Genomic DNA, 25,894 nt, shown 5'->3' with positions numbered 1-25,894 from the left:
GAGGAGAGTGAGGGAAGAGAGAGTGGGAGAGGGAGGAGAGGAGAGAGAGAGAGAGGGAAGAGAGAGTGGGAGAGGGAAGAGAGGAGAGAGAGAGAGAGGGAAGAGAGAGAGAGAGAGATAATGCCTGCCTTCTGACAGCCTGTCTGATAGCCCAACAATAGAATAGAAGTCATGGCCAGCCAGCCCAATGTGATGCGATGCACTGGACAGACAGCACAACACACACGTCAATTAAACCATGCATGCTAGCCTACCCTCCTTCTGAAAGAACAATCAAATCAGTCAGTGCAGACGTGTGTGTGAAGAGGAAGTGGGCGATATGGGCGAACGGGCGATCCCCTCATGGTGACGAGCAGGAAGAAGAGAAAAACCCTCTTTCTTTTCGCCGGCTAATTGGCCTGAGCAGTGTGTCTCTCTGATGGCTGTGTGTCTGGTGATATTATTAGGGCCTTGTCTTCTCTCCCTTTCTCTAGCGGATCGGATTGCTCTCTAAAAGCAGAGGGTGTACTGTAGTGTACACACTTCATATCTTTATTGTCATTTCACCTTCTGCCCTTTATCTCTGTCTACCGTTTCTCCCTTCCTGTCTGTCTGTCTGCCTAGCTCTGTCTGTCTGTCTGTCTGTCGTAGAGCTGTACCAAAAACATTTCTTCCTTCTGTGTATCACAGTCTCCTGGAGCTGGAGCAACTCATCTCCCTCCTGTCTTTCTCTAATTCCTTTCAGTACATTTGACTCTGTTGTACCTAAAGACTGGTTCTCTTCAAATCCATCTTTGGATTTGGACTGTCGGGATCTGAACAAGAGAAACGTGATACAGTAGCCAATATCACTAGCGCCTGCTGTGCACACACACACACACACACACACACCTTCGCCACATGACCGAAATAACCCACGGCTGAGTGGTCAAAGGGAGGCGCAATTTCACAGAGAGCCCAGTAGGGGTTCTGGGGGGCGTCTCAGATTGGAAGTTAGAAATTGGTTTCACGCTAGGGTGCTCTTGTCATTTGTCCGTGCTTAATAGTGGAATTCAGGATCATTCAGCCATTCATTGATTCTGGGGGGGCTGAAATATATAGACTATCAGACTTGCATGAGTCTTGTCTCACCTCATTCTGGCATTTTTAGGGAAATTGGTAGAATCTCCCTCTGGTTGCCTCACACTATGGTGGCCTTGGTATGACACCATGGTCTCAGAGCCCTGGTCTCAGAGCCCTGGTCTCAGAGCCATACTTTGCATATTGTATTTCTGAGCACCTTCAAGACGTATGATACCTACTAATGGCCTAGTTACTTTAGACAGAAACGAAAGTTGGGAGGTTGGTCGGGCGTATTCAGCAACAGTCTAGCAATCCAAAGGTTGCATGTTCGAGTCACGTCGGGGACTTATTCTAAACTTAACCTGCTACGTCAATGTTCCTAACCTTTGTTGTTAGTTCCCTTAACTGCCAACGTTAATTCTCCCTGTAATTCTCCTATGGTGTTACATTCAACAAGCAAACTAATAATGCTATACGTTCCCCAAGACGTACGATAAGTTACATCATCCAATTAGTATGCGATTGTATGACGGGTGCTACATATGATACTAGCTTTACATCCTCTAATTCCTATGATATTGTACGACCACTGTTCCATTCTTGATGCAACCCAACTAAACATGATACACTACATGACCAAAGGTATGTGGACACCTGCTAGTCGAACATCTCATTCCAAAATCATGGGCATTAAAATGGAGTTGGTCCCCCATTTCCTGCTATAACAGCCTCCACTCTTCTGAAAATCATTTCCACTAGATGTTGGAACATTGCTGCAGGGACTTGCTTCCATTCAGCCACAAGAGCATTAGTGAGTCTGTCACTGATGTTGGGCGATTAGGCCTGACTCGCAGTCGGCGTTCCAATTCATTCCAAAGGTGTTGTATAGGGTTGAGATCAGGGTTCTGTGCAGGCCAGTCAAGTTCTTCCACAACGATCTCAACAAATAATTTATGTATGGCCTCGCTCTGTGCACGGGGGCATTGTCATGCTGAAACAGGAAAGGGCCTTCCCCAAACTGTTGCCACAATGTTGGAAGCACAGAATCATCGAAAATGTCATTGTATTGCATTGTAGCATTAAGATTTCCCTTCACTGGAACTAATGGGCCTAGCCAGAACAATCAAAACAGCCCTAGACCATTATTCCTCCCCCACCAAACTTTACCGTTGGCACTATGCATTGGGGCAGGTAGCGTTCTCCTGGCTTCCACCAAACCCAGATTCATCCATCGGACTGCCAGATGGTGAAGCGTTATTCATTACTCCAGAGAATGCATTTCCACCGCTCCAGAGTCCAATGGCTGTGAGCTTTACACCACACCAGCCACCGCTTGGCATTATGCATGGTGATCTTAGGCTTGTGTGAGGCTGCTCGGCCATGGAAACCCATTTCATGAAGCTCCCAACGAACAGTTCTTGTGCTGATGTTGGTTCCAAAGGCAGTTTGGAACTTGGCAGTGAGTGCTGCAACCGAGGACAGATTAGTTTTACACGCTTCAGCACTCGGTCGTCCCGTTCTGTGAGCTTGTGTGGCCTACCACTTTGCGGCTGAGCCGTTGTTGCTCCTAGACATTTCCACTTCACTATAACAGCACTTACAGTTGACCGGGGCAGCTCTAGCATGGAAGAAATTTGACAAACTGATTTGTTTGAAAGGTGGCATCCTATGACAGTGCCACTTTGAAAGTCACTGACCTCTTCAGTAATGCCATTCCACTGCCAATGTTTGTCTACGGAGATTGCATGGCTGTGTGCTTGATTGTATACACTGTGAAGGAACATTTACATGACAACACCTGTCAGCAGCGGCTGTTGCTTAAATAGCCAAATCCACTCATTTGAAGGGCTGTCCACATACTTTTGTATACATAATATATATCACACTAAATGGAGTGTAACAGATTTCTGTTCAGAATCATACGAATTTCCCTAAGCCCACTTTGGGAAGGGAGTCTGATGTCATGTCATTGATGTGGGTAGTACTAGGCAGACCTGGATTGCAGACCTGGATGCCCCGTCATTGTGTGCCTGACAGGTGGTCTTTGACTTGTGGAATCATTACACTTTTTAACTCGTTATAATGCCTGTATAGCACTATATTTCATCTGTCAGGAAAGAACTTGAATCATGTTGTAGATCAGCTGCTAGACATTCTAAAACATTACACATGGGCTATTTATTTGTATTGTATTTACAGCAGTATACCCTTCTAGAAGATTGTGACAGTCATTGCATATGGGCAGTTAGCTATGAGAATCTCGCCACAGTCTCGGGCCACCACTGCTAACTTGGAGTGAGAATCTGAGAGTTTCGGCTCGGTTCTGAGTTGAAGAGGAGAGAAGAGTACAGCGGGTGGGCCTGGTGGGGAAGGTCAGCGTCATGGAGCCAGGCGAGGCATAGCGGGAGCTCCGTCCAGCTCGCTTCCCCTCTGTTGGCGTGTCAGCGGGGGCACAGGCGTCCTGCTGTAGGCATGAGGAAGAGGACGTGGTACGGAACACCAGAGGTCACAGAGCCACGGGGGGGGGGGGGCGGGGTCAAGACTCCTACCCCTGTCTGCCACAAAGTTCTCCCTAAAACTACAGCTAGAGAGATAGAGAGTGAGAGGGAAAAGGCCTGCTACCAAACGTACTCTTCTCAATGGTAAACCTGAAGAGGGCCCATATTGTATGTCATAATAGTGTTGTTATTTCCTTTTCTCCTTATTCCTGTACAATGAGGCCGTGTTGATGATTTACATCAGTTACCTTAGAAGACCGTGGCACTAACCACTAAGTCCTATTGCCCACTAACTACTGCTAGATGGATTCCTTTCATTTCACTCACTTTGTGTCCCTCTCTCGTCACACGTCCCTCTCTCATCACACGTCCCTCTCTCGTCACACGTCCCTCTCTCATCACCACACCGTAGAGCTATTCCCATATAAACCTCTCTCTTCCATCTTCCCTCTTTATCTCTTTCTTCATCACCCTGCACTCGATTTCTCCTTCTCCTTTTATTTGTTACTCACTTCCTTTCAATCTTTCTCAATGCCTCGAAACATTTCCTGTTCTCTGTGCGCCTTTCTCAAACACCCACACGACTATACACATGTAGTGCACACAGACACGTACACACTTAGCAGTGGGCGGGCGAGCCTCTTGTGTTGTGGTACTCTGTGGGGTGAGAGGTGGGAGGCAGGCGTGTGGAGGCTGACCATCGCACTGCCTCTCTCAGGGCTAAATGATTACATCCTCTCAAAGAACAGTTTCACTTCCATCGGAGACGGCAGCCGTGACACCAAAGCCAAAACAATTTCGCTAAGTGCCAACTCCCTCTCTCCCTGGTCGGCGTCCCCGCCTCCCTCCGTCTGCCCGCCCGCCCGCCCGCACCCAGTGCCTCTCCTCTCCAGTCACTCTCACCCATTATGTTGTCTGCTTGTTACACTGTAACACCCACAGCCATGGTAAACAAACAGAAAGATAGACAAGCCCAGTGCAAAGTGGTGGAGCAGTATTCTATGCTATACCATTGATTGTGGAAGCAGGGAGGCGTGCAGAAGGGGAGAGAAGAAGGCTCCCGATGAGAGAAGCCTCCAGTGTCTCCCATAGTGCACCTGGAGAACATCTAAGCCGTTCCGGATCAATGTAGGATTGATCCCAGTGTATCTAGGTATAATGTAGACCAGTGGAATGGGCGGCTTGTCTTTCCCCTCATCTTCCCATGCAGGACAGGGCGAGCATCAGCTGTAGCTGCGGGAAATACCTGAAGTGTGTTTTAAACATTCAAAAAAGATGTAAGCCAGGAGTCTCCTTACTATCAACCAGGTCGATTAGGGATGGTGAGAGAAAGTAGGTCTACCCTCTTACAGGATACTTACAGGATCATTTACTGTCCTGCTCCAGGAACAGTTCACCCAAGATGATGAGCCTCAGCAGGATTGTGTGGATGGGTGGTTGCCATGTTGGTACAGTGGGACATGGGTTGTGGAGACAGAGCACTGTGTGTAGGATAGAGCAGCAGCAGGTAGAGCATTCCGTTAGGGATGATAAAACAGAGGCAGCGGCGTGTGTGTGTGTCCCCCCCCCCCCCCCCCCCGCTGTCTGGGCATCCCTAGGAAGCCCCCCGCAGGTTGCAGAAGGTCTTAATGGGCAGGGTGGTGGGGTACAGGGCATCTTTAAAACCTGCTCAGGGACTCATAGAATGGCCTCAAACTGCCTCGCCCCTCACCAGCAGATGCCAAGTGCAGCTGTCAACACACTATTGTTAATCCACTCTCTTTTGCTAGCTCCTTCTAGTACTTGCGTCCACCGTACTACACTGCTTCCTATAGTAACACTAATCCAGCCTTCACTCTCTTTTAGGCAAGCTGAGGTAAAGTTACTTGAACAAAGTTTATAGGTCTTCATTTTATCCACTTGTACATTCACAGTAAAATACCTTCCTTTTTTCCGCGATCGCTTTCCGTGCTGCTTTAAAAATCGTTTTTCTTTGCCTGACGACTCGTCCGGAATTTAATTCCGCGGCTCTATTGATTGCCACACACATTCCGTCTGAAGCCGTTTGTGTGACTTCAAAACGAGGGGCGTTGTAAACAAATTCATCAGCGATTGGATCGTCTCTAACAAATCTAGCCAGAGGATTGGAGTTGATAACGTCATCATGTAGGCTGGCTCTGGCCCAAACCATTAGTTTCTGGGACCAAGCTAATGTTTTATTCCATGGCTACACCTTTTCCAACATTGATATATGGCACATTTCCAATGTTCAAAAAGTTACAATCCAACAATCTTAACTTCTCTCTACTTAAAATGATCTACCTTGAATCAGCTATATGGCCACGTGAGATCATATTGATGGTACAATGTTTGAAATATTGTTCCTAGGACATTACACATTCAAGAATTATAAAGAAAAAAGACCCGATGACTCACCGTGGGGGCTGCGTTTTGGAAGTGTGAATGGATGCAGACTTTTAATCAGAGCTTTACTCTTTTCCTGCTTTTCACACATTAGTTTCTGTCATAATCACACTTTTTGGATATTCCTTATTTTTTCCTCTCGCTCTCGTCTTTCACTCCCTCTCTCTCTCTCTCTCCCCCTCTCTCTCTCTCCCTCTCTCTCTCTCCCTGTCCATCACTCCATCTCTCCTGTGTCTAATTGCATTTGAATTTGTCTTCCGGGATCCCTTGATACTGGAGCAGCTATCCATGCTCCCACCTCTCTCCCACCTCTCTCCCTCCTCTCCTCCCACCTCTCTCCCTCCTCTCCTCCCTCCTCCCTCCTCTATTCCATTTGCTCCTGGCCCTGGCCAGTTATGTTTCATAGGCTGCCCTGGAGGAAATATCAGATGACCTGGCTCTCCATACAGACCCTGGGATCCTGTGGAGTTGGGTCATCAGGGAGGCTCTTCTCACCATATCCGTCTTCAACCGCCACCCCTTTCCGCTCATACAGCTTCCTGCTTTCAAGTGCAGGCCAAGGTCAAAGACAGCAGCACCGTCAGGCAGGATCCATTCCCTCATTCCCCAGGCCTCAACTAAAGCATGACCAGAGGCACTGTGCTACTATATACCCTATCCTAACCTGTCCTATGCTCTATGATGATTCTCAAGTGCCATTAGCTGAGGCTGCTAATCAATACACTGTAGAAAATTGTTTTTCTAAGAGCTTTCGATTAACATAGCTTTTCATTAGTGCCCTTATGCCAGACAACGAGTGAAAAAGACACGTAATGGCTCAAAAGAGGGCGAATAACTGTTGAACCTCTGCTTTTCATACGTTCTGCACTGCATTCTTAAAGGCTCATACTTACCAGGGAGTAAACCCATGTATCTTTCCTCTGTCACTGTTTTGTTAAAGATTAGTATTTGGGGGAAATGTACCCATCAACTAGTAGCATGGATGGATGCTTGTATTCGTAAAGGCGGGAGTATGCCTCCAAGACATGAGACCCCGTCTACCTCCCCTCTGTGCTTCTCTGTTGTTTTCTTTCAGATCAAATTCTCCGTTGCACTTTGGGAGAGAGAGCCATTATGGATGGTGTTTAGAGACAGGTGTCTGATGCGCCCTGAGATAATGCCAAAAGACTCGTATCTCCCTTTTCATGGAACGACAACAGTTGTTTCAAGTGATCAGGTCTGCCGTTCCAGACAGGGGACTGTTGATCCTCTCAATGCCTCTCTTCACACACATAAATCAAAGCTAGCATAGCCGCGGTGAACAGAACAGCAACAAACAGCTAGGCAGCCGGCCAGGCGGGTAGCTGGCCTGGCCCCTAGGTCACATAGGGACAGTGTTACTACTAGGGGCTCAAAGAGTCCCATCAGAAAGTGAACCAGCCTTTGACTAACTGACTTGAATGCAGAAAAGTCGCACCATGGAATGTGAGAGGGTGTAATGAGGTGATGCAGTCGGTCTGATCAGCTTCACAAAGGAACTGCCCTCGCTCCCCAGACAGTCATTATGGTTGATTTGAAGACAAAGACAGGGTCAAACGGTGTTTCTTTTCTGTGGAGTGGCTGCCGCCTACCTGCTTCCCTCTCTCTCTCTCGTTTTGGTGCCAGAAAATAAAATAGGGTGAATATGTTAGTGTCATCTCTCATTTCAAATAGGAAGACATTCAAAGCGAGATTTTGCAACTTCCACTGTGTGAAAATATCATTTGACAAGTGGGAGGCAGTGAAAGGCAAAGCCAGACGTTTCGGAGTGAATCTCGTTTGGAGGCTTTCACCTCAACGTTTAGAAAAGCACGACACACTTACTGTAGGAGACGGGGACCATGTGACTGCTAGGAGGGAGACGGGACAGACAGAACAGAGATAGCTGGGTTAGACTGGAAGAGGAAAGGAGTGTTATTAAGGTAATCATATGCCAGGCAGAGACAGGTCACAGTCATCAGCCTCTCTGATTGTAACAGGCTTATGGAGAAGAGTATGCACAAACAAACTCTTTCAGGGTGTCTAATATCTCCCATTAACTGGTATAGGACTCTGTCATGTAGCTAGCATACTATCTGTACTCTCCGTAGACGTACGTGTCACAGCTTTGGAGAGAGAAAAGGAACAAATGAGATGGCTGGGCTTCAGCAGCAAACAGCTGCATGTTGTTGTCTTTACTAAATGAAAGGGCTCTTTGCATTCATTCCCTGTGTCAATTACAGAGGCTAGCTACTGATCATGCTCTCTTTTTCACAGCTAGTCTGTGTTGATTGGTGCTGTTTACCCAGTTCTGCTGCGAGGGAGTGTTCCTTGAGCTGAGCTAGACAAACAGCTAGACATAGTATATTGAATGAGTGGAGTAAGTTGAAGTACAGATATGGGTTGGACCTGTGAGTCAGAGTGGCTGAGACAGTGTACTAGGTTGGACCTGTGAGTCAGAGTGGGTGAGAAAGTGTACTAGGTTGGACCTGTGAGTCAGAGTGGGTGAGAGAGTGTACTAGGTTGGACCTGTGAGTCAGAGTGGGTGAGAGAGTGTACTAGGTTGGACCTGTGAGTCAGAGTGGGTGAGACAGTGTACTAGGTTGGACCTGTGAGTCAGAGTGGCTGAGACAGTGTACTAGGTTGGACCTGTGAGTCAGAGTGGGTGAGACAGTGTACTAGGTTGGACCTGTGAGTCAGAGTGGGTGAGACAGTGTACAAGGTTGGACCTGTGAGTCAGAGTGGGTGAGACAGTGTACTAGGTTGGACCTGTGAGTCAGAATGGATGAAACATAGTGTACTAGGTTGGACCTGTGAGTCAGAGGGGCTGAGACAGTGTACTAGGTTGGACCTGTGAGTCAGAATGGATGAGACATAGTGTACTAGGTTGGACCTGTGAGTCAGAATGGATGAGACATAGTGTATTAGGTTGGACCTGTGAGTCAGAGTGGCTGAGACATAGTGTACTATGTTGGACCTGTGAGTCAGAATGGATGAGACATAGTGTATTAGGTTGGACCTGTGAGTCAGAGTGGCTGAGACATAGTGTACTAGGTTTGACCTGGCTGTGATTGAGAGAGGTAGAGACATAATGTACATAGTATACTGAAAGGCTGGTGTGTGAATATTTCCCCATTGTGATGGAGTGCAGGCCAGAGGCAGTAAGGTCAGCCGATAGAGTCCAGAGCTCGTTGACAGCTGCTGGCTTGACTTTGATGCACCATCAGCTTGCCTTGCCCTCCACTCCGCCTCACTCTGCTCTGTTCTGCCTATGAAGCGTGTGCAGTCAACCTGAAAGCAGCACTAGCCTCTCATTACGCAGTCCAAACAAGCTTTGTCTCTTTGCAGCTGTTTAACGGCCACACGTCTGTTTTTGTTTGTTTTCTCGCTGTAAGATTATTGCACCTTTATGGTTGATCGGGGGCTTGGAGTAATCCCTGGCATCTGTTCAGAGAGAGGTGGATGAGAGATGGAGCGAGAGAGAGAGAGAGAGAGAGAGAGAGAGCCTCCATCCACTCCTCTTTTATTTACCGGACTGACTGGGCCCACTATTTCATCTCCTGCTGCCCAGCCTGGTCGGCTGACTTTTAAGACGAGTGATGGAGAGGACTAAGGCACTAATAGGCACTGAAGTCACCGAGGAGGTTACACCCGCTATTTATTCCTCCCAACAGCATCTGCCTCTTTTAGGAGGGAGGGGGGAAATTAATGTAGTAGTCATTTATTTAATAATATATGCAGGAAAGTAACTTTTCTGTTGGAGTGGTAGTGCAAAAAAACCTGTCTAGTCTATTTTTATCCAGCTCTTATGTACTGTAGTCTCTCTCATACTCCTCTGATGAGGAGACAGGTGCTAGTTACCATATGTGAATATTCCATGTAGTTGGCCACAACAGTGTAGTCTTGGTTGTGTAGTCTTGGTTGTGTAGTCTTGGTTGGCACAGTAAATGTACCGTTCTCTCGGTTCTCCTTGGTATCCATATGCTTCTAGTCTCAGGGGCCAGAATGTACATATGTGCCTCTTTCACTTAAAAAGCTGTACCTTCTCTTCATTTTATTGTGCCTTCTTCCTAATCAAACCCCTAGCTACACACTGAAGTGAAGAAAGAACAGCTCCAGCCCTTTAGCTTTTCTCGACAGCTTTAAGCCCCCCCCCCCCCCCTACACCCTCCTCCCTATCTCATCCCCATCTCCACTTAATGCTGCCTCCATCTTGTCATGCCGTGCCTGCCTCCCCTCCAGTCATTATGGCAGGGGGACAGGAAGTTAATCAACGCTGTATTATCTCCCAGCCTGCACCTGGAGGCCAGGGTGCCAGTCATGCTACCCCCTCCCCAGCGGACCCCTGCCAGCCTGGGATCTCTCCTCACCCTCGCTCCCTCCTCACCCTGGCGCGCTCCTCACCCAGGCTCCCTCCTCACCCAGGCTCCCTCCTCACCCTGGCTCTCTCCTCACCCAGGCTCCCTCCACACCCAGGCTCCCTCCTCACCCAGGCTCCCTCCTCACCCAGGCTCCCTCCTCACCCTGGCCCCCTCCTCACCCAGGCTCCCTGCACACCCAGGCTCCCTGCACACCCAGGCTCCCTCCACACCCAGGCTCCCTCCTTACCCTGGAACCCTCCTCACCCAGGCTCCCTCCTCACCCTGGCCCCCTCCTCACCCAGGCTCCCTCCACACCCAGGCTCCCTCCACACCCAGGCTCCCTCCACACCCTGGCTCCCTCCTCACCCTGGCTCCCTCCTCACCCTGGCTCCCTCCTCACCCTGGCTCCCTCCTCACCCTGGCTCCCTCCTTACCTTGGTTCCCCCAGCAACCCCTTGGGAAGGCTCAGCCAGCCTCTGGTAGATGCCAGCCAGGACACACTCATTATGACACAGAACCAGGGGGATGCTGCCTCTCAGCTCCTAGATGTTTAACACACTGGGCTCTCTGAGAAAGGGGGTTTATTCTGTATGTGAATGGGGATTTATTCTGCCAATCGTATCTCTTTTTGCGGCTATTTCCGTTGTTGCTCCTCTTATTATTGTGACATGATTGCCCCGTGTGGACAGGAGAAGTAACCTCAAACACAAAGGGACATATTGTGTAAACATAGCCCATATACGCAAAAGTTTCGTACTCCTATTTGAACACACTCACAACACGCGGAGACACACACACACACATCCCTGGATATTAAAAGATGATATTATACTATGAGATGGCACCAGGTCTCTGCTCCATGCCTCCTTATCTGTCTCTCTGTCGGTCTGTCTGTCTGAGCAGCTGATAAATGCTCTGGCTGAGGGATGAATTGCTGGCTGTCACTGGTAATCATGAGGTTGTCTGGCAGCATCCAAAGTGCTTTTATTTCTGCCCATTAGTTTGGTGTAGAAATGCGTAGGGAGTCTGGGCCGCTCTGCCTTCATTCTCTGACTGATGCAGGAGCCGCTCTGATCACTGGAAACATGACAGCGCAGCTCTATTATATTCCTCTACGCCACTGTCTATCTAACGCATCTCCTTCACACTAGATGTATAGGACTGTAAAGGACCCTATACCATCCACATATGAGCTAGCCTTGTTCCAGTACATGGCATCCTGCACTGTGTGAGTGTGTGTGTGTGTGTGTGGGTGGGGCGTGGGGGGGGGCACCAAAAAATGTTAAAAGCCTCTGTCTGAATGTGGAACACTGGAGACGTCAATCTGTGGGAGAAGCACCTTGAAGTCTTCTGTTCTGAGGAGAGGCAGATCAAAGTCTGCTTAACAAAGATGGTCTGAACTCAGCTGTTATGTGCTGCATCTCTTGTTTCTGTCTGTCTACTGTGTGCTACTTTACCCAATCTTAATTTACCTGGCTGATCCTACCGGAGCGTCAGGCCTATCTCCTCTCTGTGCCCCTTTTGTGTTTGTGCTGTGTGTTCTCCTGTCTGAATGTCAATGAACCGTGGTCTCAACAATGTATTAGCAACAGAAGCTCCTGGTGATTACAGATGACACATCTAAGCCTTCCTTTCTTTCCCTCCCTCCCTCTCCTCCCTCCCGTTCTCCTCCCTCCCATTCTCCTCTCTCCCGTTCTCCTCTCTCACAGGAGATTGCAGCTTACTTGATAACATTTGAAAAGCATGAGGAATGGCTAACGACGTCCCCTAAAACAAGGTAAGTGAGGCAGTCTCCCAAGAAACAACTGCAAAGTACAATTTTCTTCACAGGAAAATCCACACTGTGCCTTTTAGTGTTTAGGCGTCACTACACAGACGGATAAAAAAATAGAAAAATAATCTGTCTCGTGCTGAGTACCAGGAATCCCTCCTGCACCACTCAGAAAACCACTCCCTTCATGTCAAGAGTCAGATGCCTGTTTAATATTACAATCTGCCTGATGGCAGTTTGGAAAACTTTGCACCTTTCAAAAGCTATTTGAGCCAGACGATGGAACATTAATGTTGACTAATAATTGCCTTTTAGCGGGCCAATTAACACAACATGCACTCCTCTGGTCTCCGCTGTGACTGTGATGCTAATGTGTTGGTATCTGTCTGCACATTCACACACTCTCCAATAGAAAGAACTGGGTTTGCATTGAGAGCTCCTTCTGCGTGGGCCAGGAGAGACAGAGGGGAATGTGGATATGAATGTCAATAAGAGGTCACTGTTGGAAAAGAAAGATGATGGCGGCCCCGTGATGCTGTCCATGATAAGTAACATGATATGCCAACACGTCTACAAGCCGTGTCCTATCAACGTGTTCGCTCGCGTCTGACACATGGAATTAAATGTCAACAGTGTTGATGTTATTTCCACTGCAACATTATTTACTCTTATTTCTACAACGTGTAATTCCCTTCCTGGATGCTGATTGGCTGCAGCACGGTTCCGGACATAACATAACTCTTCATTTGACTAGCTTTTACTAATCTCCCGCTGTCTGGCAGTTCTGGGTTTTGACTTGCTTGGCCTTCTCTAGCCTTTCTCCATCTACCTCCCCATCCTCCCCATGCTCTTCTGTCTGTATGCAGCGAACACAGAACACACACAGCCCCACATACACACTGATCTAACACATTCTGATGAGGAATCCTCACTCACGCAGCGAGCCATCCCTGGTGTTATTAACAGTCCTCATCCATGTGTAACTGTACTGTTGGCCCTCTGACACACAGATCATTCCTCTCTTCTCCTCTGCCTGCCAGGGACATTGATAATGGCTCCACATAAAGAAAGTGCCAATTAGTTTTCCTGTGTAATTGTAGAAGAGGGCCCAAAGAGCACCCTGGCCTCTACTCTACACCTTCTTATCATCAACCCACAACAATTAACTCAACACACCAGGCCTCCTTGTCTTCAGACACCAGTGGAATATTTGACATTAGGCCCAATGTTATTAACTGCTGTCTCCAGGAACATGTAAAACAGCAGGCTCTGTTATCTAGTTGTACTAACCGTAACTGAAATGAAAAACCCAGGGAAAATGAACACTCAGCGGTATTAACATAAGTATAGGAGCGGTACTCTGGAGAATGAAGGGACCGATAGACAGTAACAGGGAAAGCTCGAGGCTTGAGTCACACATTGTCCAATCAGCATCCAGTTGGACTATAATGGTGAGGGCGGTGGAGTCTCTGTGACTCACTGTCAACCAGCCTGCTGGGTCCTAGAGGAGCCCCATGTGGGTGCTGATGTCTTAGTAGATGTGGCACTGAGGGATGAGATAAAGGCTGGGGGCCAGACAGAGCCACAGAGCCTACAGAGGAATGGACAGGAGCAGAGCTGAACTTGACAAGGATGAGAGGAGCTGCTTTATTAGGGCTGTTATGGCGTTTATGTACGGGGGCCGGACGAGGTGAGCTGGCCAGGCAGGCAGGAGTGGAGAGGGTGGGGCTGGAAAGGGGGAGGCTGGTGGAGTGTTTGTGTTCTTGGAGCAGTCCGTCAGACAGAGAGAGTAAAGTGTTGTGACAGACAGGGTAGCAGGGTGATTGATGGGAATCTGATTGATGGGCTGTAATCTTTCTCCTACAGCACTTTGCCGAGAGGTCACAGGTCAGGGTTCGCACAAGGGAGAGCAGTGCTTGGGACCTGGACGGAGGGCCATTTGTCATCACAGACACACCTCGGAGTGTGTGTGTGTAGTCAGGTCATAAACATGCTAAAAGGAGAGGGGAGAGGGGGAACGGGGCGAGTAGAGAGCTCAAGGAGCTGACGCAAGCTGTTTAACCAAGGTGACACAAAACCCAGGACAAGCATGGAGATTGCATGACACACTGCCAACACACTGCCAACATGGAGGATAAATAATGAATAGGCAAATAAGGAGTGAGTGTAGTGAGTGGTATTACGTGTGCACATTTTATCTATTAGCTATTTGTTACATGGGCCGAGCCGCCTACTGAATATTCATTCCATCCAGTGTTTGAGTTGGTTTGTTTTGGGTCCGATCTGTTTGTTTATCCTGAGTCAGAAGAGGCCTGGCAGCAGCCAGGGGAGAGAAGTCGAGCGGCAGAGTGATTGATGTGCCGAGTCTTAGTAATACACATTCCCTTTCAGATAGGAAGTGCAACAGCGCTTAAAATCAATAGCAGCGCTCTCCCACTGACTGCTAGAACAGCCCTACAGCTAATTCAGACTGCACCTGTCAGAGCCAGGGGAATCTTTCCCAACTTTCATTTACACCCCAACGCTAGAGCGAGCTGCCTGCGCTGGCTTCCATTTCCATTAGAGGGAGAGGCTGGTATAATGGCTTTAATGAACGCCTGGCCTGCGGTGTGATTTAACATCGCTCTTACCATATACCTCTCCTCTCTCTCTCTCTGAATGTAGGGAACAGACTAAAAGGGACAATTAGGATTTCTACACCCTGCATCCAACGCAGATGGCCATATTCATTATTTCTGTCAACCTTTTTAAAGAGCGGCTTGAAGTGTTGAGGCTGGCGTGCTGCTGAGAGGAAAATGAGAGCAGGACAGGACAGGATAGGACAGGACACGACAGGACAGGGGTGGCAAACTGACACCATAGCTGTAGACAGTGATCTGTTGGATAGTGAATAGTCAGTCAACCTCATGCTATGCTTCATGTAATAAGGACCAGACATTTATGTCCATCACAAATGACACAAATGGATGCCTGAGGAGTCTTTTTGAAAGGTGCAGCCCAGGTGCATGGTGCAGACAAGAACAGGCAGAGAGCGAACCAGTTCAGACTGAGAGCTGTATGGGTAAAGAACAGTCTGTCAGGAGGGGTGTTGGACACCTTAGCGTCGTAGAGGGATCGCTCATTAACTACAGAGTACCCTTTTAAATGACACACATTACTATTACACAGGAACGGTTTCTGATGACTGCAGCCAATCACAAAGTGGATCTGAGGGAGTGCTCCAATCCTTTTGACTAGTGTGTGTGTGTGTCTGTCTGTCTGTCTGTCTGTCTGTTTGTGTGTGTGTGTGTGTGTGTGTGTGTGTGTGTGTGTGTCTTTGTTTCCTCCCCTATCCCCTTCAGTAGTCAGAGAGAACAAACACTGACTTGTTATGGCTCCTGGAAACCATCAGATGGAGCAGTGGGCTATGTCAGCTTTTCACCTCTGTTTTAACACACAAACACACCATGTACTCTCTTATATTGAAACTATCAAACAATAAGTACCTTTCCACTGAGGGGCCACAATGACACTGAACCTACGGCCCCCGTGTCCCAGAGCAATAGCCCTCTCTCCTCTCCTCCCACATTCGCAGAGTCCCTTCAGACAGCTTCCAAAGACAATGCCTTTATTAAAACCTACAGCACCACTGCCACCCCAGAGGCACCGACACACCAACCAACAGCAGTCTAGCTAAGTGGGTGTGTAAGTGTGTTAGAGAGACTGTTTGTTTTTCTTTGTGTGTTAGTGCCTGTTAGTGTCTGGGTGTGGATGTCTATAATGATGTGTGGGAGTGTGTGTGTGTGTGCGTTTGTGTGTGTGTGGGTGTGTTTTAATGAGTAAGTGTAGATAGGAGTGAGTGTGTGTGTGTATCGTTCAGCTGCTGGTCAGCATGACATTATGTGTGTCTGGGCCTGCCTGCTGTAGTCAATCAGTCCCATGTGTAACGTGAACGCTTCTGTCACCTCTTCTGGCACATGGTGGGAGACGTGCTCAGCTGGACTTTGTGTGTGTGTGCATGTGTGTGTCTGTGTGGAGGGTGTGTGATGGTGTTTGGGCCTAATGCTTTGTGGCATTGTGGGCTCACACTGGTTCAGAGGAGAGAAGAGGAGGAAGAGAGGGGGAAGGACAGGAGCAGCGTGGGAAGAGAGGAGGAAGGACAGGAGCAGTGTGGGAAGAGAGGAGGAAGAGAGGGGGAAGGACAGGAGCAGCGTGGGAAGAGAGGAGGAAGAGAGGGGGAAGGACAGGAGCAGCGTGGGAAGAGAGGAGGAAGAGAGGAGGAAAAGAGGAGGAAGAGGGGGAAGAGAAGAGGAAGGACAGACATTGGCACAAGAGTCATCTTGCATTTGGGGCGTTCTATGGAATATACATGTCAACACGTTTGTCAGACCTTGTGAACGTTTTATCTCTGTGTTGGTTGGAAGCACAGCCCTCTGAGAGCAGGCAGAGTAAAGTCTGCCTGCCCTACCCTGCCTCGTCCCCCACCCTAACTGTCTGCCTGCCCTACCCTCCCTCGTCCCCCACCCTAACTGTCTGCCTGCCCTACCCTCCCTCGTCCCCCACCCTAACTGTCTGCCTGCCCTACCCTCCCTAACTGTCTGCCTGCCCTACCCTCCCTCATCCCCCACCCTAACTGTTTGCCTGCCCTACCCTCCCTCGTCCCCCACCCTAAATGTCTGCCTGCCCTACCCTCCCTCGTCCCCCACCCTAACTGTCTGCCTGCCCTGCCCTACCCTCCCTCGTCCCCCACCCTAACTGTCTGCCTGCCCTACCCTCCCTCGTCCCCCACCCTAACTGTCTGCCTGCCCTACCTTCCCTCGTCCCCCACCCTAACTGTCTGCCTGCCCTACCCTCCCTCGTCCCCCACCCTAACTGTCTGCCTGCCCTGCCCTACCCTCCCTCGTCCCCCACCCTAACTGTCTGCCTGCCCTGCCCTACCTTCCCTTGTCCCCCACCCTAACTGTCTGCCTGCCCTACCCTCCCTAACTGTCTGCCTGCCCTACCCTCCCTCGTCCCCCACCCTAACTGTCTGTCTGCCCTACCTTCCCTCGTCCCCCACCCTAACTGTCTGCCTGCCCTACCCTCCCTCGTCCCCCACCCTAACTGTCTGCCTACTCTGCACCCCACTTCGCCTTGCCTCAGAGGACATTGTGTCCCAGCTTGCCTCTGCCAAGCCAAGGGCCTCACCAAGGGCAGTCATGCTAGCCGTGGGCCCCCTGGGCTGGGGGACAAATCCACCAGGGAGAGGGTAGCGGCTAGAGGAGAAGTTACCCAGACAAAACACATAGAGGATGAGAGGAGAAAGTGTGTAGGAGGTGGAGATGGGGGGAGTCATGATGGATGTTTTGAGAGGAGAGTGGACGAGGTGGAGATGGGGGAGTCATGATGGATGTGTTGAGGAGGTGGAGATGGGGGGAGTCATGATGGATGTGTTGAGGAGGTGGAGATGGGGGGAGTCATGATAGATGTGTTGAGGAGGTGGAGATGGGAGAGTCATGATGGATGTGTTGAGGAGGTGGAGATGGGGGGAGTCATGATGGATGTGTTGAGGAGGTGGAGATGGGGGGAGTCATGATAGATGTGTTGAGGAGGTGGAGATGGGAGAGTCATGATAGATGTGTTGAGAGGAGAGTGGAGGAGGTGGAGATGGGGGGAGTCATGATAGATGTGTTGAGGAGGTGGAGATGGGAAAGTCATGATGGATGTATTGAGGAGGTGGAGATGTGGGGAGTCATGATGGATGTGTTGAGGAGGTGGAGATGGGAGAGTCATGATGGATGTGTTGAGGAGGTGGAGATGGGAGTCATGATGGATGTGTTGAGGAGGTGGAGATGGGGGGAGTCATGATGGATGTGTTGAGGAGGTGGAGATGGGGGGGAGTCATGATGGATGTGTTGAGGAGGTGGAGATGGGAGAGTCATGATGGATGTGTTGAGGAGGTGGAGATTGGGGGAGTCATGATGGATGTGTTGAGGAGGTGGAGATTGGGGGAGTCATGATAGATGTGTTGAGGAGGTGGAGATGGGAGAGTCATGATAGATGTGTTGAGAGGAGAGTGGAGGAGGTGGAGATGGGAGAGTCATGATAGATGTGTTGAGGAGGTGGAGATGGGGGGGAGTCATGATGGATGTGTTGAGGAGGTGGAGATGGGAGAGTCATGATGGATGTGTTGAGGAGGTGGAGATGGGAGAGTCATGATGGATGTGTTGAGGAGGTGGAGATGGGAGAGTCATGATAGATGTGTTGAGGAGGTGGAGATGGGGGGAGTCATGATGGATGTGTTGAGGAGGTGGAGATGGGAGAGTCATGATGGATGTGTTGAGGAGGTGGAGATGGGGGAGTCATGATGGATGTGTTGAGAAGAGAGTGGAGGAGGTGGAGATGGGAGAGTCATGATGGATGTGTTGAGGAGGTGGAGATGGGGGGGAGTCATGATGGATGTGTTGAGAAAAGAGTGGAGGAGGTGGAGATGGGGGAGTCATGATGGATGTCTTGAGGAGGTGGAGATGGGGGGAGTCATGATAGATGTGTTGAGGAGGTGGAGATGGGAGAGTCATGATGGATGTGTTGAGAGGAGAGTGGAGGAGGTGGAGATGGGGGAGTCATGATGGATGTGTTGAGGAGGTGGAGATGGGGGGAGTCATGATAGATGTGTTGAGGAGGTGGAGATGGGAGAGTCATGATGGATGTGTTGAGAGGAGAGTGGAGGAGGTGGAGATGGGGGAGTCATGATGGGTGTGTTGAGGAGGTGGAGATGGGAGAGTCATGATGGATGTGTTGAGGAGGTGGAGATGGGGGGAGTCATGATAGATGTGTTGAGGAGGTGGAGATGGGAGAGTCATGATGGATGTGTTGAGGAGGTGGAGATGGGGGGAGTCATGATGGATGTGTTGAGGAGGTGGAGATGGGGGGAGTCATGATAGATGTGTTGAGGAGGTGGAGATGGGAGAGTCATGATGGATGTGTTGAGAGGAGAGTGGAGGAGGTGGAGATGGGGGAGTCATGATGGGTGTGTTGAGGAGGTGGAGATGGGAGAGTCATGATGGATGTGTTGAGGAGGTGGAGATGGGGGGAGTCATGATGGATGTGTTGAGGAGGTGGAGATGGGAGAGTCATGATGGATGTGTTGAGGAGGTGGAGATGGGAGTGTCATGATGGATGTGTTGAGGAGGTGGAGATGGGGGGAGTCATGATGGATGTGTTGAGGAGGTGGAGATGGGGGGAGTCATGATGGATGTGTTGAGGAGGTGGAGATGGGGGGGAGTCATGATGGATGTGTTGAGAGGACAGTGGAGGAGGTGGAGATGGGGGGGAGTCATGATGGATGTGTTATGGAGGTGGAGATGGGGGGAGTCATGATGGATGTGTTGAGGAGATGGAGATGGGGGGGAGTCATGATGGATGTGTTGAGAGGACAGTGGAGGAGGTGGAGATGGGCGGGAGTCATGGTGGATTGTGTTGAGAAGAGAGTGGAGGAGGTGGAGATGGGGGGAGTCATGATGGATGTGTTGAGGAGGTGGAGATGGGGGGAGTCATGATGGATGTGTTGAGGAGGTGGAGATGGGAGAGTCATGATGGATGTGTTGAGGAGGTGGCGGTGGGGGGAGTCATGATGGATGTGTTGAGAAGAGAGTGGAGGAGGTGGAGATGGGGGAGTCATGATGGATGTGTTGAGGAGGTGGAGATGGGGGGAGTCATGATGGATGTTTTGAGAGGAGAGTGGAGGAGGTGGAGATGGGAGAGTCATGATAGATGTGTTGAGGAGGTGGAGATGGGGGGAGTCATGATGGATGTGTTGAGGAGGTGGAGATGGGAGAGTCATGATGGATGTGTTGAGGAGGTGGAGATGGGGGAGTCATGATGGATGTGTTGAGAAGAGAGTGGAGGAGGTGGAGATGGGAGAGTCATGATGGATGTGTTGAGGAGGTGGAGATGGGGGGGAGTCATGATGGATGTGTTGAGAAAAGAGTGGAGGAGGTGGAGATGGGGGAGTCATGATGGATGTCTTGAGGGGGGGGAGTCATGATAGATGTGTTGAGGAGGTGGAGATGGGAGAGTCATGATGGATGTGTTGAGAGGAGAGTGGAGGAGGTGGAGATGGGGGAGTCATGATGGATGTGTTGAGGAGGTGGAGATGGGGGGAGTCATGATAGATGTGTTGAGGAGGTGGAGATGGGAGAGTCATGATGGATGTGTTGAGAGGAGAGTGGAGGAGGTGGAGATGGGGGAGTCATGATGGGTGTGTTGAGGAGGTGGAGATGGGAGAGTCATGATGGATGTGTTGAGGAGGTGGAGATGGGGGGAGTCATGATAGATGTGTTGAGGAGGTGGAGATGGGAGAGTCATGATGGATGTGTTGAGGAGGTGGAGATGGGGGGAGTCATGATGGATGTGTTGAGGAGGTGGAGATGGGGGGAGTCATGATAGATGTGTTGAGGAGGTGGAGATGGGAGAGTCATGATGGATGTGTTGAGAGGAGAGTGGAGGAGGTGGAGATGGGGGAGTCATGATGGGTGTGTTGAGGAGGTGGAGATGGGAGAGTCATGATGGATGTGTTGAGGAGGTGGAGATGGGGGGAGTCATGATGGATGTGTTGAGGAGGTGGAGATGGGAGAGTCATGATGGATGTGTTGAGGAGGTGGAGATGGGAGTGTCATGATGGATGTGTTGAGGAGGTGGAGATGGGGGGAGTCATGATGGATGTGTTGAGGAGGTGGAGATGGGGGGAGTCATGATGGATGTGTTGAGGAGGTGGAGATGGGGGGAGTCATGATGGATGTGTTGAGGAGGTGGAGATGGGGGGGAGTCATGATGGATGTGTTGAGAGGACAGTGGAGGAGGTGGAGATGGGGGGGAGTCATGATGGATGTGTTATGGAGGTGGAGATGGGGGGAGTCATGATGGATGTGTTGAGGAGATGGAGATGGGGGGGAGTCATGATGGATGTGTTGAGAGGACAGTGGAGGAGGTGGAGATGGGCGGGAGTCATGGTGGATTGTGTTGAGAAGAGAGTGGAGGAGGTGGAGATGGGGGGAGTCATGATGGATGTGTTGAGGAGGTGGAGATGGGGGGAGTCATGATGGATGTGTTGAGGAGGTGGAGATGGGAGAGTCATGATGGATGTGTTGAGGAGGTGGCGGTGGGGGGAGTCATGATGGATGTGTTGAGAAGAGAGTGGAGGAGGTGGAGATGGGGGAGTCATGATGGATGTGTTGAGGAGGTGGAGATGGGGGGAGTCATGATGGATGTTTTGAGAGGAGAGTGGAGGAGGTGGAGATGGGGGGAGTCATGATGGATGTGTTGAGGAGGTGGAGATGGGAGAGTCATGATGGATGTGTTGAGGAGGTGGAGATGGGGGGAGTCATGATGGATGTGTTGAGGAGGTGGAGATGGGAGAGTCATGATGGATGTGTTGAGGAGGTGGAGATGGGGGGAGTCATGATAGATGTGTTGAGGTGGAGATGGGGGAGTCATGATGGATGTGTTGAGAGGAGAGTGGAGGAGGTGGAGATGGGGGGAGTCATGATGGATGTGTTGAGGAGGTGGAGATGGGGGAGTCATGATGGATGTTTTGATAGGAGAGTGGAGGAGGTGGAGATGGGGGGAGTCATGATGGATGTGTTGAGGAGGTGGAGATGGGAGAGTCATGATGGATGTGTTGAGGAGGTGGAGATGGGGGAGTCATGATGGATGTGTTGAGGAGGTGGAGATGGGAGAGTCATGATGGATGTGTTGAGGAGGTAGAGATGGGGGGAGTCATGATGGATGTGTTGAGGAGGTGGAGATGGGGGGAGTCATGATGGATGTGTTGAGGAGGTGGAGATGGGAGAGTCATGATGGATGTGTTGAGGAGGTGGCGGTGGGGGGAGTCATGATGGATGTGTTGAGAAGAGAGTGGAGGAGGTGGAGATGGGGGAGTCATGATGGATGTGTTGAGGAGGTGGAGATGGGGGGAGTCATGATGGATGTGTTGAGAGGAGAGTGGAGGAGGTGGAGATGGGGGAGTCATGATGGATGTGTTGAGGAGGTGGAGATGGGGGGAGTCATGATAGATGTGTTGAGGAGGTGGAGATGGGAGAGTCATGATGGATGTGTTGAGAGGAGAGTGGAGGAGGTGGAGATGGGGGAGTCATGATGGGTGTGTTGAGGAGGTGGAGATGGGAGAGTCATGATGGATGTGTTGAGGAGGTGGAGATGGGGGGAGTCATGATAGATGTGTTGAGGAGGTGGAGATGGGAGAGTCATGATGGATGTGTTGAGGAGGTGGAGATGGGGGGAGTCATGATGGATGTGTTGAGGAGGTGGAGATGGGGGGAGTCATGATAGATGTGTTGAGGAGGTGGAGATGGGAGAGTCATGATGGATGTGTTGAGAGGAGAGTGGAGGAGGTGGAGATGGGGGGAGTCATGATGGATGTGTTGAGGAGGTGGAGATGGGGGAGTCATGATGGATGTTTTGATAGGAGAGTGGAGGAGGTGGAGATGGGGGGAGTCATGATGGATGTGTTGAGGAGGTGGAGATGGGAGAGTCATGATGGATGTGTTGAGGAGGTGGAGATGGGGGGAGTCATGATAGATGTGTTGAGGTGGAGATGGGGGAGTCATGATGGATGTGTTGAGAGGAGAGTGGAGGAGGTGGAGATGGGGGGAGTCATGATGGATGTGTTGAGGAGGTGGAGATGGGGGAGTCATGATGGATGTTTTGATAGGAGAGTGGAGGAGGTGGAGATGGGGGGAGTCATGATGGATGTGTTGAGGAGGTGGAGATGGGAGAGTCATGATGGATGTGTTGAGGAGGTGGAGATGGGGGAGTCATGATGGATGTGTTGAGGAGGTGGAGATGGGAGAGTCATGATGGATGTGTTGAGGAGGTAGAGATGGGGGGAGTCATGATGGATGTGTTGAGGAGGTGGAGATGGGAGAGTCATGATGGATGTGTTGAGGAGGTGGAGATGGGGGGAGTTATGATGGATGTGTTGAGGAGGTGGAGATGGGAGAGTCATGATGGATGTGTTGAGGAGGTGGAGATGGGAGAGTCATGATGGATGTGTTGAGGAGGTGGAGATGGGGGGAGTCATGATGGATGTGTTGAGGAGGTGGAGATGGGGGGAGTCATGATGGATGTGTTGAGAAGAGAGTGGAGGAGGTGGAGATGGGAGAGTCATGATGGATGTGATGAGGAGGTGGAGATGGGGGGAGTCATGATGGATGTGTTGAGAAGAGAGTGGAGGAGGTGGAGATGGGAGAGTCATGATGTATGTGTTGAGGAGGTGGAGATGGGGGGAGTCATGATGGATGTGTTGAGAAGAGAGTGGAGGAGGTGGAGATGGGGAGAGTCATGATGGATGTGTTGAGGAGGTGGAGATGGGAGAGTCATGATGGATGTGTTGAGGAGGTGGAGATGGGGGGAGTCATGATGGATGTGTTGAGGAGGTGGAGATGGGAGAGTCATGATGGATATATTGAGGAGGTGGAGATGGGGGGAATCATGATGGATGTGTTGAGGAGGTGGAGATGGGGGGAGTCATGATGGATGTGTTGAGAAGAGAGTGGAGGAGGTGGAGATGGGAGAGTCATGATGGATGTGATGAGGAGGTGGAGATGGGAGAGTCATGATGGATGTGTTGAGGAGGTGGAGATGGGGAGAGTCATGATGGATGTGTTGAGGAGGTGGAGATGGGAGAGTCATGATGGATGTGTTGAGGAGGTGGAGATGGGGGGAGTCATGATGGATGTGTTGAGGAGGTGGAGATCAGGGGAGTCATGATGGATGTGTTGAGGAGGTGGAGATGGGGGGAGTCGTGATGGATGTGTTGAGGAGGTGGAGATGGGAGAGTCATGATGGATGTGTTGAGACGAGAGTGGAGGAGGTGGAGATGGGGGGAGTCATGATGGATGTGGTGAGGAGGTGGAGATGGGGGGAGTCATGATGGATGTGTTGAGGAGGTGGAGATGGGAGAGTCATGATGGATGTGTTGAGGAGGTGGAGATGGGGGGAGTCATGATGGATGTGGTGAGGAGGTGGAGATGGGGGGAGTCATGATGGATGTGTTGAGGAGGTGGAGATGGGAGAGTCATGATGGATGTGTTGAGGAGGTGGAGATGGGGGGAGTCATGATGGATGTGTTGAGGAGGTGGAGATGGGAGAGTCATGATAGATGTGTTGAGAGGAGAGTGGAGGAGGTGGAGATGGGAAAGTCATGATAGATGTGTTGAGGAGGTTGAGATGGGGGGAGTCATGATGGATGTGTTGAGGAGGTGGAGATGGGAGAGTCATGATAGATGTGTTGAGAGGAGAGTGGAGGAGGTGGAGATGGGAAAGTCATGATAGATGTGTTGAGGAGGTGGAGATGGGGGAAGTCATGATGGATGTGTTGAGGAGGTGGAGATGGGGGGAGTCATGATGGATGTGTTGAGTAGGTGGAGATGGGGGGAGTCATGATAGATGTGTTGAGGAGGTGGAGATGGGAGAGTCATGATAGATGTGTTGAGAGGAGAGTGGAGGAGGTGGAGATGGGAAAGTCATGATAGATGTTTTGAGGAGGTTGAGATGGGGGGAGTCATGATGGATGTGTTGAGGAGGTTGAGATGGGAGAGTCATGATGGATGTGTTGAGGAGGTGGAGATGGGGGGAGTCATGATGGATGTGTTGAGGAGGTGGAGATGGGAGAGTCATGATAGATGTGTTGAGAGGAGAGTGAAGGAGGTGGAGATGGGAAAGTCATGATAGATGTGTTGAGGAGGTTGAGATGGGGGGAGTCATGATGGATGTGTTGAGGAGGTGGAGATGGGAGAGTCATGATAGATGTGTTGAGAGGAGAGTGGAGGAGGTGGAGATGGGAAAGTCATGATAGATGTGTTGAGGAGGTGGAGATGGGGGGAGTCATGATGGATGTGTTGAGGAGGTGGAGATGGGGGGAGTCATGATGGATGTGTTGAGTAGGTGGAGATGGGGGGAGTCATGATAGATGTGTTGAGGAGGTGGAGATGGGAGAGTCATGATAGATGTGTTGAGAGGAGAGTGGAGGAGGTGGAGATGGGAAAGTCATGATAGATGTTTTGAGGAGGTTGAGATGGGGGGAGTCATGATGGATGTGTTGAGGAGGTTGAGATGGGAGAGTCATGATGGATGTGTTGAGGAGGTAGAGATGGGGGGAGTCATGATGGATGTGTTGAGGAGGTGGAGATGGGAGAGTCATGATGGATGTGGTGAGGAGGTGGAGATGGGAGAGTCATGATGGATGTGTTGAGGAGGTGGAGATGGGAGAGTCATGATGGATGTGTTGAGGAGGTGGAGATGGGAGAGTCATGATGGATGTGGTGAGGAGGTGGAGATGGGAGAGTCATGATGGATGTGTTGAGGAGGTGGAGATGGGAGGGTCATGATGGATGTGTTGAGGAGGTGGAGATGGTTGGAGTCATGATGGATGTGTTGAGGAGGTGGAGATGGGAGAGTCATGATGGATGTGTTGAGGAGGTGGAGATGGGAGAGTCACGATGGATGTGTTGAGGAGGTGGAGATGGGAGAGTCATGATGGATGTGTTGAGGAGGTGGAGATGGGAGAGTCATGATGGATGTGGTGAGAAGAGAGGTTAGGGGCACTCACATGCACAGAGGGAGAGCTGGAGAAACACAGGAGAAACAACAACAGATAGAGACATAGCAAGATGAGCGATGGATTCAATTGACAGATGGAAAAAAAGCCCTGTGGTTTAGGGGAGAGGAGTGAGAACGCAAACGGTCAATAGATTACTGAGAGACAGAGAGAGAGAGAGCTCCTTGGCAACTTAATAGAGCCTTGTGTTTGTGTGTCCTTTAAAGTAATACTTAGCTGAACCCCAGGA

At 50.4% G+C, this 25,894-nt stretch overlaps 1 protein-coding gene across 5 annotated transcripts in view; it reads left to right on the top strand.

Annotated features, from left to right (window-relative positions):
• LOC110492148 (calmodulin-binding transcription activator 1) overlaps window positions 1-25,894 on the top strand; it is a 498,493-nt gene that overhangs the window by 174,773 nt on the left and 297,826 nt on the right. For all 5 annotated transcript variants that reach the window (XM_090203128.1, XM_090203126.1, XM_090203127.1 and 2 more), the window contains one exon: window positions 12,010-12,077. In XM_090203128.1, coding sequence (XP_090059254.1) covers window positions 12,010-12,077 — 68 coding nt within the window. The remainder of the gene's footprint in view (window positions 1-12,009; window positions 12,078-25,894) is intronic.

Source organism: Oncorhynchus mykiss, chromosome 16 (genome assembly GCF_057628025.1).
Source record: "Oncorhynchus mykiss isolate SJ-2025 chromosome 16, ASM5762802v1, whole genome shotgun sequence".
In the NCBI taxonomy this organism is placed as follows: Eukaryota; Metazoa; Chordata; class Actinopteri; order Salmoniformes; family Salmonidae; genus Oncorhynchus; species Oncorhynchus mykiss.
The sequence above is the reverse complement of the archived record's forward strand: the minus strand, read 5'-3'. Positions and strand labels throughout refer to the sequence as shown.